The sequence below is a fragment of the Ammodytes marinus genome (assembly GCF_949987685.1).
Source record: "Ammodytes marinus genome assembly, chromosome: 11".
NCBI lineage: Eukaryota > Metazoa > Chordata > Actinopteri > Uranoscopiformes > Ammodytidae > Ammodytes > Ammodytes marinus.
Window position 1 is genome coordinate 5,917,253 of NC_137215.1, and position 21,969 is coordinate 5,939,221.

General features: G+C 40.2%; 1 protein-coding gene across 3 annotated transcripts in view; it reads left to right on the forward strand.

Annotated features, from left to right (window-relative positions):
- marchf8 (membrane-associated ring finger (C3HC4) 8) overlaps positions 1-21,969 on the forward strand; it is an 80,822-nt gene that overhangs the window by 5,735 nt on the left and 53,118 nt on the right. For all 3 annotated transcript variants that reach the window (XM_080036381.1, XM_080036383.1, XM_080036382.1), the window contains exon 2: positions 13,334-13,552. In XM_080036381.1, coding sequence (XP_079892507.1) covers positions 13,448-13,552 — 105 coding nt within the window. In that variant the 5' untranslated portion in view covers positions 13,334-13,447. The remainder of the gene's footprint in view (positions 1-13,333; positions 13,553-21,969) is intronic.

Consider the following 21,969-nt stretch of genomic DNA (forward strand, 5'->3'; position numbering starts at 1 on the left):
TCAATATCTAAGTTTCTAGTCTTTGCATCTTGCGTTTCAGATGCATAGAGTATCCTAAATTGATCATCTTTGACCTTTTCTTTGTAAAGGCATTAATTTGTTATGCCAATGACTCTCTATATCCATCTCAGGAACAGTTTCTAGCCTTCTGAAAACACGGCATCAGCAGCAGAAGTGTTTGTTTTGTTTGGACAAACTGGAGGAAGAAGTGGGTAATTGGCCCGAGTGGGAGCAGCCATTGTTTAGCTGGGCAGACAGAGTGAAGATGTCATTGTGTCTTTAAAAAACAACTGTCAACATTTTTCAGTTTTTAGTTATGTTATGTTTTGCAAAAGCGTTCTCAATCCACCATTCATGATCCATTTACTTGAGTGTTTGTAAACGGTGGAGAAGTTGCTTTTATTCATATATACTGTATATACAGCTCTGTAGACCACTCCAAATGTTCAGTGTCTCTTGTTTTACTTTTTAGAGGCATATGTTTGGGTAAAATGAAAATTTTGATTCTATAATATAAAGTACTTACAAAATTTTTACCAAATTCACAATAAAAAATATTGTCGTTTAGCAAATTTTCAATAAGTAATAAAGAGATGAAGATTGAAGAAAAGTACAGACTGGACTCTTTCTGAGCCGTATATATAAACTGTACATTGCTAATTAGTTTATATGTATTGGCTGGTGACGTGTGTGAAACTGTTTTGTTTTTATTTTGGGCATATAAAATGACAAACATCTTAGATATAAGATATAATTAGGTTTGTGTAATGTTGAGTTCCGTGAACCAACACATGGTTCCTAACTGCAGAATGAGTCCCTACTGCCTACTGTCATGTGCTAATGAATATGGAATTAGTTTCTAGAGCTTTTCTGTTCACACTCTTGCTGCTTGTGGTGTTTGCTTTGCCAGAGAATGTTTGCAAGTGGTAAATTTGAACTTCAGAGACTTAAATCTCCTCAAATAACACGTCCATGTCATAGCCCTAGATCTATATTGCACATCTATTCCTCTTTGATAATTGTAATTCAATCCTAAGTGTGTTGCCGGTGGTATTAATAGTGTTTTAAATAATTAATGTATCCTGTTAGTGCTTCTACAAACTGCTTGCGTAGACATAATGAGATGTAGTGGGTTTGAATGGGTTGTTCAAGGAATAAATTAGTTTTATTTTGACAAATGTTTATGCAGTTAAACGTGTGTGTGTGTGTGTGTGTGTGTGTGTGTGTGTGTGTGTGTGTGTGTGTGTGTGTGCGCCCCCGCCAAATGCTTGGGTGTTGGTGTTGTAAAAACACTACTGCTTTTGTCCAAAGGTTCCGCTAGAATCAACAAAAAAGAAGAAGGTCCTTGTAGCTACTTTAAGTCAAACTCGTGTAACCGGTGCACATTGCTAAACATAGATGTGTTTTAGTTTCATCAGGGTATACAGACATAGAGGTCTGATCAACCCCATTACAGAGAGCTAAGGGGCGCATGTGGTTGATGTTGCGTTGCTATGTCAAACAGACTTGACATCTTTATCTGTTACCTTTTGTACATGTGTCAGCTGGGAGGAGAGAGAGAGGGGGGTGAGGGGTGGAGGGATGAATGCAGACATGTCTCCATGTGTCAAGGTTATGTGATGAACAGCCCACTCCTTCATAATGTGCACCACCATGTCACATCAACCCAAATGTCTCATTTCTAAAGACACTGAAAATGTCTCTGCGTAAATAGCAGGCACATATTTTCCACACAGGCACGAGTAGAGGCCTGTAGCAATGCAGAGAATTCTGGTTTTATTTGAAGAATTTTTCGTGAATTTTTCCCTCGCAACCCGAATTGACAACCTTTGTGATTTTTCCAGAACATATGCAGGACTTTCTCCTCTTCTGGCTTCTCAAATGTAAAGATTAGAATGATTTTCTTTATCTTTTAGGCTTTGATTATTGATTGACTTTTTGTTCAATAAAAAGGCTTTTTGATTTTATCCTCATTGCCTCTTTGAAACTATTCCAGTACGTCCTAACCTTAGACAATATGATTAATCGGTTAATGAAAACAGACCAGCATTTCCATAATCAATATTTAAAATGAATTAAATGAATCACAGGCCTTATTGGAACTGAATGACCCCTTTTGTAGCGTGTAATGCTGTTTTTAAAGCCTTACAAAACACTCTTTCTAGAAACAATGACCCACACTTACTGAGACATTGGGTCCTGAACAAAGTTTATTGACTGTTTTCCTCAGTATTTTGAGGACATATTTCCCTTTTATTAGATAGAGAAGAATAGAGACAGGAAATTAAGGAAGTTAGATGGAAGGATACAATGCAACAAAGGATCTCGGCCAGACTTGAAGCAGCCCTAGGACACACAGATGCTTTGTGACTAAGAAAAATAGTCCCTAGATACCAGGTTATGTAAGGGAGGAAATATGTCTTGTATGTTCTGATGTCATATGGGTGAAATGACCTTTTTAAGATTGACTGGTTCTCTTCCAGCGCTCTCCAAAATGAAGTCTTCCTGAATGTGATTTAGTGTCTGTACAGTAGTTACGGGTGAATTCCTCTTGACTCATGACTCCACGATTACAGTAAGTTATGATGACATAATTTTTCAAGTGTATTCGTCCCTCAAGTCCGGACTTAACCATTGCATACAATTGCTGGTTTGAGGAAATGTAAAAAATCCCTTTGTTAATACAGCTGGTATGAAGTATGCCCGGTGTGACATGTAGTGTTAATTATTATCGGAATAAGGAACTTGAAGTATTTAGTCTTACATTAAATTATACAACATTTCATTTAGTTGACACTTTTTTCCAAAGCAACTTCCAATAGTCAGTTTTGCCTTGTCCTGTTCTTTCCTTTTTTTTTTTTTTTTTTTTTTTTAAGATATTTTTTGGGCATTTTTATGCTTTATTTGATAGTGCAGAGAGACAGAGGTGAAATGGGGCAGAGAAGGGAGTGACATGCAGAGAACGACCGCGGGTGGGAACCCGGGTCTGCTGCTGGGCCCGGCCCGGGAGGGGGACGCCTTACCAACTGAGCTAAAGGCGCCCCCATGTTCTTTCCTGTTTAATTGGTTGGAGATTTAATACAAGAGAAGAGTAGCTACAGTATAAGCAAATGTAGCCTGCTGAGACTAGCCTTCAAATTTGTTTCTCTTCCGCAGACCAGTCTGGACTTTCTCCAATCTCCGTAGGTAAGGAGCCTGTCAAAAAATGGCCTGGCCAATCAGACCTATAACATTCATCCCTTCTAGTGGAAGGCAGCTTCTGATTGGTTAGTGTAGTGGTCAATGTAGCCTCTTGAGAACAGACATATCTCATCAGGTTATTGCGTGGATCCATGTGACATCAACGAGTTCATGGACCAATCAGGGGCTGCCTTCCACTAACGGACAGGCTCCTCCCCGCGGAGATTGGAGAAAGTCCAAAATGATCTGCAGGAGAGTGACAAATGTGATGTTCACGAGATCAGGCTGCCACTCATGTTCTTTCTCCTTCATTTTTTGCAGATTTGAATTGCATATCCATTAAAGATTTCAGAACAATAACATCTAAATTACACTTTAAATATGACTTTTTCTCGGCTATTTCATATGATCTTTGGACCAATTAACCCAACAAGTAAAAATAGGTTAAGAATAAAAGTTTGAAAATTCAGGAAGTAATTTCATCAAACTGTTATGATAAAAGATAAAACTGTTTTCGTGGCCACTTTCATTTCACCAGATAAGGAGAATGAAACAAACCGACTTCACACCTTCTGTAATCTTGTTGGCATAGTGATAAAAGCTTGTTGGCATAGTGATAAGAGCATTCCATAATGGCTTCTGTGCTTTACTTGACTAAACGTACACACCTTTTTGTTGTCTAATTATCGTGGAGAAAGACTATTTTATCAGATTTGAACTAATTACATTTTAACGCAAGGAGGGCAAAACACTCTGCATTCTGCGCATGGTGGAGCAACAACAAGTGGTACATGTACTTTTCTTAGTTTTTAATTGATAATAATTGAATATATTTGAGTGTCATTTGATTTAGATGAAAATACGACACCCGAAGACAAATTGTGATAAATATATATTTTTTTAAATATATTTCTTTATGTGTTTGGTGGTTTATGGACCAACTTTTTTAGTATATGAATAGAATATTAATAAGCAGCTTATTAGCTTGTGTCTGTACTTGATGAAAACCCAAATAAGGTATTTTTTTTTCAAACGGGAGACAGTGCAGTTGGACTGGACATGTTTTCTAACGTTTTCCAAAAAATTTCCATCTACTGAAATCCACATCAACATAAGCGTAGTGGTGCCACTCTTCACCTGCCCTAATCTGAGTTCTGGCAGAGCAACGTTAACCCGAACAGAGGCTTCCACACAACGTTCCTCCACAGCTCGTCTGACAGACTGTGGCTTACATGACCTGAAGCAGACACATCACCACAGAACGGGCTCATAGACCTCACTGCTGCTGCTAATAGGAATCTAAATTGAAAGCCACCTGCTTTCGCTTTTTGATTAAATGTCATTTTCTTATGCCAGAGAAGTCTAGCTGCAGGGAGGCAATATGGTTAGTTATTATTGTTGTTTCATATTGAAGTCTCGACTGCAAAACAAAATAATTAAAACACAATCATCCAGCCTGTGTTCATAGACACTTATGCTGGGCTTACACCAGAGGACTTTTAAAAGACTTTGAAAAGACTGAAGACTGAAACCCTCTTTCATCTGAAGACAATCAACTCACACCTGAAGACAACTAGTCATTAGTTGTCAGTCACAGAGTGAGATTTTGAAAAGACAGGGGGTCTCATATTGCAGACCACCATACACCAAACGACTGAGATTACGGGGGCGCGCCACAACTCCAGCACGACTCCTGTGATTTCAGTCCGACATTGAAAGATTGTCTGCGACTGTCAAATCGCGTGAAAAGTTGTGTAGTGTAAGCCCAGCATTAGGCCCCTGCTTAGGCCCCCAACTCAATCTGGATGTAATTTAAAGCATTGGCTCAATTCTCGATAATGTAAATTTGAATAAGTGCTCGTGGGTCCATATTTGCATCTGTACATTTATGTGTGCAAACAGGTTACTAAGCTTGTAGTGTTGCTTGACCTATTGATCACATTAAAGGTGGAGTCTTCAAAATCAATCAGATATTCACTGTTAAAATCAATATTCAACTAAATCAATACCTCCTCGCGATCTGCTACCTGTCCGTAGGCTACTTTGTGTGCGCTGCAAAAAAAATCCATTGTTAATACACAGCCTATGCTCTGTAAACTGGCATGTTTCTAGCTAAAGTTTGTCCCTTTGTTTACATATCGCTTGTATAGGCCTACAGTTTACAGAGCCTAGGCTGTGTATTTTTTTTTAGGTTTATGATGTTCCAATTTCCCTGCATTAAATACAGTTTGGAGCGCTTGCTTCCTCTATGCTGTGTTCCATTTCCCTTTTTACAGTATCAGCAGAGAGCGAGTGGGGGAAGGGTTAGTGACTGGCCTGTCCAACTATTTCACTTCCCGTCTCCACATTTTGGGTTTTTGATGTATTTGCACTTTTTTTATCCACATATTTTATGTATTCTGCTATTCCCGTATTCGTACATCTTTCTTTTTTACCTTACCTTTCTATCACACACACACACGGACACACACTGACACACTGACACACACACACACACTGACACACGCACACTGAATTGAACAGCATCCTGTCAAAGCTCTTATCAAGTCACCCATGCATTGATAAGACTACATGTTATGTTTCCCTCGACTTACTGGTATTAAGATTTAATTTTCCCGTGTGTGTGTGTGAGATAATAAAATGTCTCTCGCTCGATCACCCAGGTAAAAATGACCGCCTGAAAGAACCCTACGTCTTTACTTATAGCTTACTCTCTGAATGTAATGCTCATATACTGAATAAAAAACATTTTTTTTTTTATGGTTAGGGATAGGGTTTTCTAACATTTTATTGAATCTTAGTCCTTTTCAAACGTTATCGAGTCTATTCATGTTCAGCATTCGCCATTTGTTAAAAAAAGCCCTACATCCATTTTAGATATATCTATAATCACCGTCAAAAGCATAAACACTGCAGTTTTGAGTCTTAGCCTACGGCAGCGCATTGATGCCACTAGGGAAAACCTTTATCTGGTTATAATGAGATATGGATCACATTATAATGAGATGCGTATCGATCTTTTTATACCATAATTAGCTTTTTATATTTTATCATCATATGTATCATGTTAAAATAGTGATACTATCCCGTAAAAACTAGATATGTATGAAGAAATAGCAAGATAAAAGCATGTTAAGTTTCACCTAGCGTCCGGTCTTGGAGTGGCACTTGGAAATTCGAGTATGGAAACAGGAAAAACACTTTTTTTTAAACAAAACATATCACACTTTAACATGCATCTATCCGGTTTGTTTAATCTGTAGAAGAATGGCAGTGCAAATGTACAAATTGTGCTTTGCAGACCAGCGTCTTCCTGGAAATCCATTCAGAACTGTTCCCGTAATAGATAGCACAGTGATAGTGGTGAATGATTTTGTTGTATTGTTATTTTATTTGATATAACGTATTGAATTTGACTCCCTGGTGAGCGAGCTATTTCATATGATTTTGACTGGAAACAATGAATGAAACGGAAATCGATTGTGAAGATTGAAGGCAGTAAAATGATTTCTTAATGTTTCCGGCATCATAGTTTCTACACATCCTTTCGCAGTACACATCACTGTGTGTGTGTGTGTGTGTGTGTGTGTGTGTGTGTGTGTGTGTGTGTGTGTGTGTGTGTGTGTGTGTGTGTGTGTGTGTGTGTGTGTGTGTGTGTGTGTGTGTGTGTGTGTGTGTGTGTGTGTGTGTGTGTGTGTGTGTGTGTGTGTGTGTGTGTGTGTGTGTGTGTGTGTGTGTGTGTGTGTGTGTGTGTGTGTGTGTGTGTGTGTGTGTGTGTGTGTGTGTGTGTGTGTGTGTGTGTGTCTTAGTTACACAAGTTAAGTTGCTGTGTCTATTCTAATAGCGGTAGTGAAAATGAAAGATTTACTGTAAGTTAGGACAGTTCCTCATTTTGTTTAATCCACTCATAATACACAGACGAACCAGAGGAAGTGTAAGATGGTGTTATGCATACAGTATGTGTGTGTATATAGTATAGTATAGCATAATGTGTTTTTCGTCCTGCCGTCCTCCCCTGGTAGCAGCAAAAGTGTGTGTTAAAATAATGAAGGTCATTTATGTATACAATAGTAAAATCCCATTGAAGCGTTGCACCCCCCAACAAGATGTGTTTTTATCCCAGATGGCAATGCAGAGGTCACTCCACCGACCGCACAATTAATTACATCCAAACTGGGACTCATTTGCATAATAATAATCAAATAAAAAAATGCAGAAAAAGGCTTATGAATGCACTGAACTTAAATATCAGAGATGCTTTTGATTATGCCTGCACATAAGGGCAAAATAGGCCGAGAGAGAAGCCACAGTAATATTCAGTTGGCTGTGGCGCTGATAAATGAGGCAGCCACATTTGAAATTAAAATTAGCTTAAAAAAATGCATTATGATAATTTATTCTCGGTATATGAAAAATTGTGCAAATAATCACTGTGTGTGTGTGTGTGTGTGTGTGTGTGTGTGTGTGTGTGTGCGACTGTGCGTGCATGCTGGTTATGAAATTATACAATGTCAGTGACGGCTGTATTATCTAACTGTTTAAGTTTGACAGTTAAATTTGCTTAACAATTTTCTCCAAACTCCAAATGAAGGACCGTGGCTGTGCCAAATGTGATGAGTTTCCATTTAGAGTTTGAGGAAGTGAGTCGCAGGAGGCTATTAAATGATGTGACATTACTTTATTGTCAGAGCAAGTCGGGAAATTTGTTTTGTATTGCGACAGCTCCATTTTACAACATCACAGACACTAATATGAGAGAAGGCAAAGCAGTAAGACATCAAGACAGCAGCTAAGAATACATCCTCTACATTCAACATAACATTACTGTTACATAAGACTACATTCAAGGCCTCTTCAGCGTGCATTTGATCTGGGATTTAGCGCCATATTTAGTTCAAGGATTGACTACAGTGCACAAAAGACTGCTTCACTAAACCTTATTTGAATTGTGGAACCCTATATCTCTGGTTTAGTGGTAACACATCATGCTCCCTGTTCAAGACATGGTCAGGGTCAGAAGAAATGTTGTGAACCCTCCTCGGTATGTTTTTATGGTGTAGGCTGATTCATACCGTTTCTGAGGCTGTTGACCTTTCATATCATGTGGTGTAGCAGTTCTTCAAAACACAAATTATCACATTGTAACAGTGGTAAAACATTTTAAAAGGCTAAACTGTAAGTCGATGGAGAAACCAGATTTTTGGTTTTGTCAATGAACAACACTCTAGAATCAGTTCCATGCTCATCAGTTCCCCCCGGCCCATTTCTCTCCCCTGATTTGTATCTCTCAGGAGGGACACCAATTTCAGTGCACAGGCATATTCACATCATTTAAAAAAACACACACACATTTTTTAAATAGTTTCAAGTGTCATACTGTTAGTCAAATGAAAACCAAAAACATTTCTCTGGTAATTAAATTTACGAGAAGACCGTGAACTCAACTTTCTTTCGGTTTCCAAATGATTCTCTCTATAACCTTAAGGTCAACAGAACAAACTGCTTTCATTCTGTAATTCATCTATAACATCCTTGAATTTAATTCTCTTGGAATCCAAAATATAGTTATAATCTCTTTAACCCAATGTTTTCAAACCCTTAATCTCTCAGGGAAGACACCAGTTTAAAATATAGACTGTCGCTGTAGGACAGTTATGTTGGGATTGATTGATACAAGGCCGGGTTTTTCTGCCTGGTTGCACATATAAGAACCTGGAGTAAGGGCTCTAAGCCATATATCTCTCGTGTGTGTGTGTGTGTGTGTGTGTGACAAGACTTTGATATACCTCGCACAGGAACACAGAGCTAGATAGCTGAAATGTGTTTCTTCAAAATAAATTGTCTTCAGGGGGATTATATAGTGTCTACCACAGTGGCATTTTAACGATCCTGTGGTCAGGATGTGTGGTTAGCTAGGGATGGGCAGAGAAATGAGCCTTGATGTTTATTATGTCGATGGGATATAACTATATTTTTCCCATGGCAATAGTGGCATTAAACCAGAGATGCTTTGATCCACCATCTTTCTGTTCTTGTCTGATTCAGAAATGTGGGTTTTGGATATCATAGTATCCGATATCATAGTTTTTACTATTTCTTTTATTTTGAAACCTGTGGTATTCATCCCGCCCAGTTATGTCACCTCAGGCAATTTATCCGATTTCACAGCAGCCACAAAATGCACCAAAACACACAGTGGTGCTCCACGAGACCCCCCAGAGAGTCTTTGATGTGTAGAACTGTTTCCCCTTGAAATAAAAATGCCCCGAGCAACAGAAACTGTAGCTTCCATGTTAATTGAGGATGACTTTGTCAGGACAGACTTTTCGCTGGTTGCTAAAGATTGGTTTGGGCAACACAAAACGAAAATACCTTTTTTGGGGGGGTAAAAAAAATCATGTTGATGTTTGGTGCAGAGAACTTTTCTTCACATGTAAAACAGAACTGTCAGTATCTCATTGTTAGTTTTTTTCATTAAAGGTTTCCTTTTGAAAAGTAGCTACAAGGAACTTTCTCCACTCTTGGTGTGACCGTCTGTTATAATAACCAGTCAGAAGTGCAGCCATTCATCCCAAGCTATCGTTCCCTTAACAGCTGTAACCGACCCCTGGAGCGGCTGCCATGGCGACAGGTCAGCATCAAATTGTAACCATGGGAGGCCTGTGATTGGTTGGAGTGCTCCAGGATTTGATGCTAATATAGATAGCAGTGAACTCTTTGACTGTCACACACACTTATACGGACGCACACACACACACACATACACACACACAAACACACTTGTACGGACACACTTATACGGACACACACACATACTTGTACGGGCACACACTTGTACGGGCACACACACTTATACGGACGCACACACTCTCTCTCACACATACACACACACACACACACACACACACTCACACATACACTAAACTGGAAATGGTCTGATCTCACATCTAAGTGACTTTTCTTGACGGCTTGATTGACGGATTGAGTTTATCTTTTAATAATCCTAAAAATATTCACACCATATACAGTAGCACTCCAGCTATAACGGTTCGTATATGACTAAAGTGTAATCCCATCTGACTACCCAGTACATCTCTCACCCCATTAGTGCAAGCCCTCACACTTCAACAGAGACATAAGGTTTGAAATACAACGCCAATTAAAGAGTGGAGGGGAGAATTTTGCTGCAGTTGTTGTTATTTGAATGCACGGTAACAAGCCCACTGGTGTCATGACGGCGGTGATGGATGCAGTTGGTTTTCGTATTAAACAACACATTTGAAGAAACCACATGCTTTGCAAATGTAGTGCACCGATGCGTGACCGGGACCATCTTGATTTATATTGTTTGTCCCGCTTGTTTACTTGTCGTCGTTGCTTCGGGAAGCAGAAGAACGCCTTAAACAAACATTTGTGACTGAAATACAGCAGCAGATTTAATGATGCTGCTACCCATGTGACGGTGGCCTAAGGCGGGTAACTGGTCCCCCTTGACCCTGACCCACCCTCAATTACTGTAACTCATTAGCAACACACAGTTTCACAGGCACACACACACACACACACACACACACACACACACACACACACACACACACACACACACACACACACACACACACACACACACACACACACACACACACACACACGTGTTACATTTGGGGGTTGTTAATGCTGGAAAATGATTATGGCACTTGCAAATGACAAAGAAATGCAAAATGTAAACCGTCTTTGATGTCTCATTTTTACCTCTTTACTTGAGGTACACACACACACACACACACACACACACACACACACACACACACACACAGAGACTATAACTCTGTGTGTTCTTTGTGCATTAGAATAACCTTTTAATTTAATTCACGGCAAAAAATTGATAAAACTACTTTTGCTGTTTTTGCATTCAAGTCACAGACTCCTCTTGACTTTTAGCATAATCAAGACTGATGGCTTCAGGGAGGAGGGAGTTGAGGCAGGCACACAGAAGAGAGTGATTTGTTTTTGAATGTAGAAAAAGGCCATCCAGTTTAGTTTATTAATCATTTTGTAATTTCCCCAGCCAATGCATGCAGCTACAGCAGAATCACAACAAGCTGTTCAAAAAATGGAAGTCCATCTTTGCATTGGAAATCAGTCCAAAAAATGTATGATGATTCATCTTCTGCACCAGCATTTGAAAAAGTATGTCCTCCACCATTCTGACCTCTAGGTATAACAGCAAAGGGCACAGTACCGCTTACATTTGCATTTATCCGCCAAAAATATGTTTTTTTGTGTTTTTTTTCTACTCTGGGAGACTGTGCTGTATTTCAGAATAACACATATACACTGTGCTTTTTTTGCTGTTCTGTGAATCAGCAGTTCAATTGAGAAAATGACTTTCTTTAGCTCTCCTTCTCTGCACATTTCTTTCCACACCGCTGCAGTATTGAGTTAACCTTGCTACTATAAAAACAAATTAGATTACCTGCATTGATGTTGAGACGGGTGCTGAATAAAATAAAATAAAATTAAATAAAAACTCGAGCCTTCAGAATACCTTCAGAAGCGTAGGCCGTGTTTCAATGGTGGTGGAGAGTTGCTAAAAATGATGATTAGTTTCGGCAACAATGTTTATTTAAAATTGTGTTTTTCCACAGACAAAACGATTATTATTTGTTTTAACTGGAGAGGTTTGTGAACCAATTGACGCCCCTGATTTTTCCTCTGTCTATTTTTTTTCGGAAAATCTTTGAATATGAAAATTTGGCAATATCCAAAAAAGATGGTTGTATAGGAGAAATATACAGATGTAAAACAGACAAGGTTCGGTAAAAAAAAAAACAATGAGTTTGCCAAAATAATCACTTCACCATATTAACAAATTCTTCCCGGAGACAGGGCAGTGATGAAGTGAATTCACAGCCCTGGCTTTGCTGGTGTTGAACTCAGTTGAACTCGTGTCAAATTCTCATTCCAACCCGTATGTCTCTGCCATCAGTGCTTGTTACTGATTACTGCCATTTCACTGACCAGCCCATCTGTCTGCGGCTTGCTTTTTTGGGTTTTCTTAATCCTGTCGTTTCATACTGTGGAGCTTGAGGGGTCTGATTGGCGACTAACACACACACTCACTCGCTCACTCGCTCGCTCACTCACTCACTCACTCACTCACTCACTCACTCACTCACTCACTCACTCACTCACACACACACACTCACACACACACACACACACACACAGCCCAGTGGTGAGAAGGAGCTAAGGCTTAATTGCAGTCAGTGGCGGTATACAGTACAGATGGCTGCATTAATTGTAGTTAAACGACCCATATGTAGAATGCTTCCATAACTCTTATCTTTGTGAGTCCGTCCAAGAATGATAGAAAACCACACAAAATATCGCTCTCTTCTACATTTTGACCCCAAATATTCAGGGGAAGAAAACAATTATAATCCTACACACACACACACACACACACACACACACACACACACACACACACACACACACACACACATCTGTGGTGATTCATCACACACACTTCGGGGATCCACCTCTGTGATAATTCATTTCGCTGTGAGCTGGTGCTATTCTGAGACAAACTTCTGGTCTCCTGGAGAATCACAAGACACAACTGTGCCTCTGGTGCTCTGAGAATAAACCAAAGTTTCCTCACACTGTAACTGCAGGTCAGCACTAAGGAAAGTTCAAGGGCTTGTTTTTCAACTGGGGCTTAGAAACTACAAAAGCAATCTCCCATTTTAGTTTATTTTTGTATATAAAAGTTGGACGTCACATCACCCGTCTGTTTGTACCATGGGAATACTTTACGTGTCTGAGACTTTCGAATTCTAGATATCGGGTTATTTTGCTTGGTAGTTCTTCTTCTTTTGCATCCGAATGAGTAATCACACTCCATGGTTATGAAAAAGAGTTATTATTTAAACAGTAAAGTCTGCCTACAACACCCAAGATGCATTTCAGCACGGGTCTGTTTTCCCCTTCCAGAAGTGGAACGTGTGCTCACTTCATTCCATATAAAGTCATGTTTCTTTTTATTGACTTGCTGTCCAGCTGCATCAATATGTTGAACGTTTAAAATTTCTCATTCGATTGTGGTGTTAACATCTCTTTCTGTATTGTTCTGTGTGTTCCCTTACAGGATAGTACAGGCAGAGTGTCTCATTTCGGACCATCACCACCATGCCCTGTGCTCTGTCAGTGGGACAGACAGTGAGTGTGTGAGCGTCCCCCCTCCCCGCTCGGCTCTGCTGGGATGAACATGCCACTGCACCAGATCTCTGTCATTCCCCGTGATGTCACCTCTTCCAGGGTCGGCAGCGGGAAAGCTAAGGACAAGGACAAGGACAAGGACAAGCAGGTAGGGCAAGCTCCGAGTTTATCTGTCCCTGTTCCTGTATTGATTTCATGTTTGTTTTTGTGTTGCGATTAAGTAATACTGCTCTGTTTGTGGATGGGGTTGGGCGTGATAAGACTTTTTTTAATCATATATTGTTATCCCACACAGCCTTTATCAGTTCTATCATGTGTTTACAAAGGTGAAATAAAACTCAAGTGGCTGTAGGAATTAGGAATTGAGTCCATTGGTAGCACAAGAGGAAGCCATTCCTTCAGTTGTATTCACTACACAAAGAGTTTCCTTTGTCTTCACCACAGCATCAATTTGGTCTCTTTGTTTTATCATCATTTGAAGTGCCAGAGTAGGTGCCAGAATCAGCTTTGCTTGCCACTGAAACACCTTTTGCGTAGGGTGTCTTGAAAACTGTGTTCGCCTTTTTTATTCATTGTGTCATTGTTTTAAGACTAGGATTGACTGGGTGAGATTTGTATTTATAAAAAAAAAAAAAAAAAGCTTGGTGCAAATTTAGCCATAAGCAAACTTGTTTAATAGAAGTTAAGCGTGTGCGTGTGTGCGTGTGTGCGTGTGCGCGTGCGCGTGCGTAGTTACCCAAGGTGTCCTGTAGTCATTCAAAAAGAGAACAATCATACATTTTTGAATGCCAGAGGTGCCAGTCATAACACAGCAACATAAATTCTGCATTACGTTTCACTCACAAAAAGCAAATTATTCCTGCACTGCTGGTGGGTTGATGGAGGGTTTTTGCATCTAATGAGGGCTGCTCTGCATTTCCATTTTGTGCCTAAAACAGCCCGTAGGCCATCTGGTTCTGCAGTTGAGGAACGCGCCTTTAAAAGCAAATACACGATTCGGTCCCGTCCTTGGTGTTTTTGTAAATCACTATCTGCTTAAAATGTACAAAAGAAATCACGACAGCGCTGTTATTCATCACCGCAGCTGTTTCGTTTGCCAGTCAGGACTGTTAGGCTGTCTGACTGGCAAAACCTTTTAATTTGTAAACCACCAGACCCGCCAAAATAAAGGCCACAAGCAATCTATCCCACAGCTGCTTATACCAGCTTGAAATATACATGTTTGCTACGTGCGGTGACGTCACTCCTCCTGTCCTTCGCACGATTGGATCTTCTATCGGCAAATTCTTTTAATTAAACTAGATTCATTTTTTTCTTATTTCGAGGTTATCGCTTTGGGTTTGTCAATGATGACAAAATGAAGAGAGGCAGGTGTACAATCATGTTCTGAGTACTTCCAAGAGCTTCAATCTTCTCTCTCTCTCTCTCTCTCTCTCTCTCTCTCTCTCTCTCTCTCTCTCTCTCTCTCTCTCTCTCTCTCTCTCTCTCTCTCTCTCTCTCTCTCTCTCTCTCTCTCTCTCTCTCTCTCTCTCTCTCTCTCTCTCTCTCTCTCTCTCCCTGTACTTCAGCTCCATCAAACAGGCCAGTGAAGTGCTCTCAGAGTGCAGTTGATTTTTCTAGCTGGTGAACAAAGCGAGATGCTAAGACAATATGTCGCTGGCCGGCCCCCTCCCTCCCTCTGCCTCATCACATCACAATAGATCCTGTTGGCTGAGTGCAGCAGCACAGGTGTTCTTAAGAGGCTTCTTCATGTTGCATATGGCACTGCTGTGTTTCAGCCTCTCCCCCTTGCTGGGTGAGTGATCGCAGACACAGGCTGTAAACTGACGCTGAAATGTTTTTATTTTTTTACTGTATATATTTTTTAAAGAGAAAATATGTAAAGTCTGTTGTGAGAAAATCTGTATTACAACAACTTACAATTCTGATGCATTTCTTTAAAAAAAATTAAATGTACAATAGCCATTTATCCCAGTCTTGAAACATGTATATTTACTTTTGATTTATCGCTGGCCTTTTCTCTGCTGATGCCTAAAATCCTGCATTGTCATTGCAGAAGTGAAAGTAAACTAGGATTTTATTTAAAAACCTATTTTTTGTATTGTGCCACTAAAGGCGTTTTCACACCTGACAGTCCACTTATAGTTCACTTCCTTGGTTTGCACAGATGTGAGAATGATACATGTTGTCTTTCAAGAGTTTCAGTTCTCTTTCACACGTATAGTTTCCTTTGGCCTGAAGAGAAACCAAAATTCTTCGGAATAAGCCACATGAGGACGTTCTCTTCACTCATTGGTCAGATGTGTCTGGGGGCGGGAGCAATAAGGTAGTTCCAGAACTTCTCTCCAATTGGTCAGAATTTCCATGAGGGGAAAACTACAGAAAAAGAAGTAGAATGTCTCCCTCATCCATGGACCTATAATAAGAGTCCTCATCCCAAAGGCTAACTGGCTACTTCTTACACAGTGCTGCCTGTAGTTGGGTCGGATCGAGTCTGGTCCCGTTTTAAGCGTATCCGAAAACCTCTATAACAAGGTCTCGGTACGTTTGTTTGGTCTGCTTTTGGTGCACCTGAGTAGCCTACGATTATACAGTCTGGTTGTCACCTGCCCAAACAAACCGCAGCAAAGGGGGACACGAATAAATCAGTTTGTTTCAATTGAACCAAACACGACAGGTCTGAAAGCGCCGTAAGTTGAGATGCCTTCTTGTACGATGTATGGTAAATAGGATTGACAGAGTTAAACGTTGAGAGCATTCAAGGCAAGTTTACCTGAGTTTGTTGGGAATGTGAAACTGTAAGCTTTAAAGTGTCTGGGGGCATTTGGTCTCCCTTCTATGATTGCTAACACAGTAGTGATCAAAACGTGTGTGTGTGTGTGTGTGTGCGTGTGTATCTTTTTTAGTGGATAAACAGCAGCAGACTCACACTCCCTGTGGAAGCATCAACTGAGGAGAAACAGGGTGTCAGGGAAAACGGCGGGTGTTTACTCTGAATGCTGATCAGCTAAGGTTCTGTGTGTGTGTGTGTGTGTGTGTCTAGTGTGACTCTGTGTGTGTGTGTTTTAGTGTGACTCTGTGTGTGTGTGTGTGTGTTTTAGTGTGACTGTGTGTGTGTGCGCATGGCCCATCTGTCCCTCTTAGACAACACAACCGGTCTTTTAGCACCTCAAGAAAAAAAAGCTGAATTTTCCTCTACTTAGGATTCAGAGTTAGTCAGCTGCTCCTTTTGCAGAGAGCAACACATCTTTTAACTGTTGCTGCGTCCTCTCATCCGCCAGCTCCACTTAAGTTAATTTGTCTTCCTCTAAAATCCTCTTTCTTTGTGTGTGTGTGTGTGTGTGTGTGTGTGTGTGTGTGTGTGTGTGCACTTTGTACATGCACTGTGGTCCTCTCAAAAGCATATCATTTGGGGATAAATTCAGGTCAAATAAATCGTTTTTAAAATTGGAGAGCAAAAGATTTATTTCTTGAAAGCAAAAAATCTATTAATAAGTTCCCTGGCAGTTCTAAGCCTACGGTCAGATTTATAGTGTCAGAGTTTTTTTTTATTTTTCAATAAAGCGTGTGCAGCAGCAGTAGCCAATCATTTAATTACGGCCAATAGCTTAATCATTTTTCCATTTTTAATGTATTAAAAGCCAATAACATAACCACATTTCTGAACCAGTAATGAAATACATTTTTGTCCATAATTTAGAGTGGTGGTGTTTGTGTGATCTTGTCTTTAAGCAGGTATTTAAAAGAGATAATTAGTAAATGTGATACTTTATAGCCAATAAATCAAACTTCAATAAAGTGTTATAAATTATGACTTCACCGGCTCCTCGTTAGATTTTTTTTAAATATTTTTTTCATAACTCGGACAATAATTTAACAACCAAATAATGTCGCAACCAGTCATTAACATATTCATTTATTATGTGAAGAATTGACGACGTTATTAGCAACTTTATTACAAGCATTATTATTCATTATATGCGATTACAGTTCGACAATAAATCAAGCTCTGTCACAGTTTGTCAGGAAGGGATCTAGAGAGAAAAAAACACGAAAAAACTCTTGTGACCCATCTGTGGAATGTTCAGTGAGCTGTCTGTTTGTTGTGATGATTCTATCGTCCCTCTCTGACCCATGTCCCGTGTCACTGGATGGGGCGTTTACTGTAATAAGCGCCTCGGTGAACTCAGCTGTAGCTTTCATTTTACATTCACACGTATTCACACTAACATACAGGGGCCTGGGTCGCACTCGCTATTATATTTAGAAGCATATCTGTGTGACTACAAGACACACACACACACACACACACACACACACACACACACACACACACTCTCTCTCTTATTATCACTGTGATACTTGACACTCGCCCTTTTGATGCTGCATGTATTTTTCATGGCAGCACAGACAGAGCGCTGGAAGCTTTTGTCCTTGGTGGAGCGTGTGTCTGAGTCAAGGTCAGAAGATACTCTCTATTCTCTCCTCCTGAAGAGTAGAGGTTTGATTTCCATGGTGACCAAGGAGATGAACTTTGTAGAGACCCGATATCAAACATTTCAACGGCGCCTCGAGGCTTGAGGGAGACTGATAAATGTGTCTGTCTTTGCTGATTTAATGAGGAACTTTTTAGTTCTGTGGCATTGCATTGTCTCCTATCGGTTCATATTTGAAACATCGCGTTCTTGTACCTTTAGTGTTAGTTAAAAATCATACGAGGAACTTTAAAAATGCTCTGAAACAGTCTAATTTCTCCTCTGATGATAATAAATGAACTTTAAAACAACGCCATAAACAAACTGTAAAGTTCTGATTTCCCGAGTTCTTAGACAGAACTATTTGCAGCAGAGAGATCAGAACATCCCGTGTTTCCAGAACGGTACTAAATCACAGTTTACTTTGCTTCACCATCGTCATTATACCATTATTAATCTAACACAGTCACATATAAATACATGCGGTCTCTCTTTCATTCGCTTTCAACAAACTGACGCACCACCAGCTTGCGCTTTGGTGCTGGTGTTGTAAAAACACTACCAATCATGTCCAAAGATGCCGCTAAAATCAACAAAAACTGCAAGTTCCTCGTAGCTGAGCATTTTGGCTTCAATGGCAGATACAGTGATCTGTTAACACCCCTGTAACTGTAATATCCTTTCCAAAAAAAATACAGTTTGATACAATTTGAGAAATATGTTAAAAATGTATAAAATATATTAAAAAAATATGTTTCTCAGCCCGAGGCAAGAACATTTTCCAAACATTTGGTGGATCTGAACTGTCCAAATCAGTCCCCTCCAGTCTGCCATGGCGAGGGATTTGCAAATGGAAATGGCATGATAATCGAGCCAGAACGCCTCGGGGCTGGGTAAAATAGGCATGTAACGCTGAATTATCAGGAAAGGGTGTGTGTGTGTGTATGTGACTAGAGTGTATAAGGTGTAAAGTTAAGGTGGTATCATCTAGCCTGAAGTAGAGGATGTGAATTGTTTATTTAGCAGAATTTAGAGGTGTAAGCATTACCTTGGGATGTATCCTGATGCATATACAGTACATGCACAAATTATCTCCTTCTAACACACACACACACACACACACACACACACACACACACACACACACACACACACACACACACACACACACACACACACACACACACACACACACACACACACACACACACACACACACAGTATGTAAACCAATACTGTACACAAGTGTTAATCCAGTTTATATTCAGGTTACACAAATGTAGGCCTGTGCACATGTTTTCTTCCACACACACACACACACACACACACACACACACACACACACACACACACACACACACACACACACACACACACACACACACACACACACACTTGGTGTAGATGTTTTTGAGACCAAAAACAGGTTCCCGCGGCCTGTCTTTAAAGCAGAAGCTGTGGAGAGAAGATAACAGATAGTTGGAATTGGATTCTCTGTTTTCTGTCGAAAGTTTTCATAAGGGTTTGAAACCTGTGTGTCAGCAAAACAACCTACTTTACATATTCACTCATGGAAGATTTAGAAAACTCCTCAAACATCCGGACTCATCGGGGGTGCTCCGGTGGCGTAGTGGATAAAGCGCGTACCATATCGGCTCTGGCCTTCGTTGCAGTTGTCGCAGGTTCAAATCTGACCCGTGGACCTTTACTGCAGGTCATCTCTCTCTCTGTCTCCCCATTTCAACTCTGTACTATCAATAAAAAGCTTGAAAATGCCAAAAAAAAAAAAAAAAAAAAAAAAAAACATCCGGACTCATCCCCTAGCTACTGATTTACAGTATTTCATGTTTGGCTTGTATGTAACTATGTAATGATAAACTGTTGCAGGCTCCAACTGACTGGTTTTTCTTAATTTATTAAGCTTGTCAGAAATGCGTAGAGAAAGAGCCCATCACTAGTTCCCAAAACCCAAAGGTCTTCAATTAAGAAAACAGAAAAACCTATTTGTTTCACATTTCCCATTGTGTTCACAATTGAAAAAAATTCACTTGTAAATTATGTTGGATAAGGACAAAGCATTTAAAAATATTTTTTAAGTTTTACATGATGTGATTACAATTCACTCAAAGCAACATCAACCGGCTAAGTAGGAAGATAACATCAGTCCCTTTTTGTCCGCTTTTTATTCTAGTAAACATGACATAATGCTTTCATAATGTGATACAGAGTTGAAAGAGTTTAATTTCCCATCTTATTTGCGCTGTGTATTAACGCTCCCTGTTCTAGAAAGTGCAGCTATTAGCTAAGGGAGAAACAATCAGAGGTGACAATGTTTTCAAATTAACCCCATCACCTTCCAATAAACACACACACACACACACACACACACACACACACACACACACACACACACACACACACACACACAGACACAGACACAGACACAGACACAGACACAGACACAGACACACACACACACACACACACACACACAGACACAGACTTTCACAGTTAATCTTGCAGTTAAATAGTTTGTTAAATATGCTGCTTTCAGGTGTTCTCTTTGGGGAAAAACACATTTTCAAATGACAATCTCCTTCATTTACACATACTGCTGTAACTCTCTTAATCTAACATGTGTAGAGCTATTAACCTGCTCACCTGCGGAAATTTGATGCTCACTGTAGGGACAGAAAGTGACACTTGAAAATAAAAGCCCTCAGCTGTGAAAGAAGCCAATTTCGCCAGAATGAATTTAAGGAACCATTGTTACGCAAGACGCAGTTGCCAAATTTTGAATAGCTGTTGTTATAGTAACGTTACAGTGGCAGAGATGAGATGAGAGCGAGGACACAGAAAGAGTTGAAAACAGAAAAACACAGATGTAAAAACAGCAACACATATTTAGTTAAAGAATATATTTTATAGATGGGAGAATTGAAATCATGGTGTTAACGGCTGCTATCTCCCAGTGCTCTCTTTACATCCTCTGCCTCGCTTATAGCACGTCTGCTCACCTAAAGTTGTCTCCGCGGTTCGTCTGAGGACAGCGGTTAATTGCCTGTGACATGCTGACTTCCCTCCTGTGACTCCCATGGCCCCAAACAGACAGTCAACCACTGCCTGCCAGCTCAATGGCTCCCCTAAGCTCTCCCACAGCCCACCAATAGTATCTTTTATTTATGTTTATTTGACAGTGCATACTAATGAACATTGCTGTAAATATGCCAGATTTAGCCTAATTTAGGCAATAGTTCTCATCTGTAGTCCCTGGCCAGATGCTACAATGGGCTCCCTGAATATAAAATAAACAAAGCAACACACATTCATTTAGAGCAACCTGTTGTCTCTGCTGTTCTGCTGAGCTTAACGCACAACGGCTGAATGTATATGAAAAGCCATACACTCCAGTTACATTACATTACATGTCATTTAGCAGACACTTTTATCCAAAGCGACCTACAACTGGAGCACACAATAATACAGCAATAGCAGTAGCTAACACGCAGGGTGCTGGCTAACTATCAGGAGACATTTAAGGGTTCAGTGTCTTGCTCAGTGACACTTGGAAATGTGGCGGGGAGACGGGGGATCGAACCACCGACCCTATAGTTGCAGCCACCCAGTTGTGTAATGAACGTCTGAAAGGACTCCGCGGTGTCACACTCAGTTGTAGTGGTCAGTATGTAGCAAGCAAAGGCACATAGTAAATCTATTGAGCATTAAAGATAATGTGCAGTTAGTCGCTCACCACTAGTTAAACATGGTAATGAGATTCCCTATAGTCGATCATTTGGAGGAAAAGGTTTGTTTCATGAACTCCTGTTGGCACAAATACACAATACAAAAATACTCCAGATTCACCATAAACAGATTATTGTTCTTAGTCTCTCTGTCTGTCTGTCTGTCTGTCTGTCTGTCTGTCTGTCTGTCTGTCTGTCTGTCTGTCTGTCTGTCTGTCTGTCTGTCTGTCTGTCTGTCTGTCTGTCTGTCTGTCTATCTGCCTGCCTGCCTGCCTGCCTTCCTGCCTGCCTGTCTGTCTGTCTGTCTGCCTGCCTGCCTGTCTGTCTGTCTGTCTGGACGGCTGTCT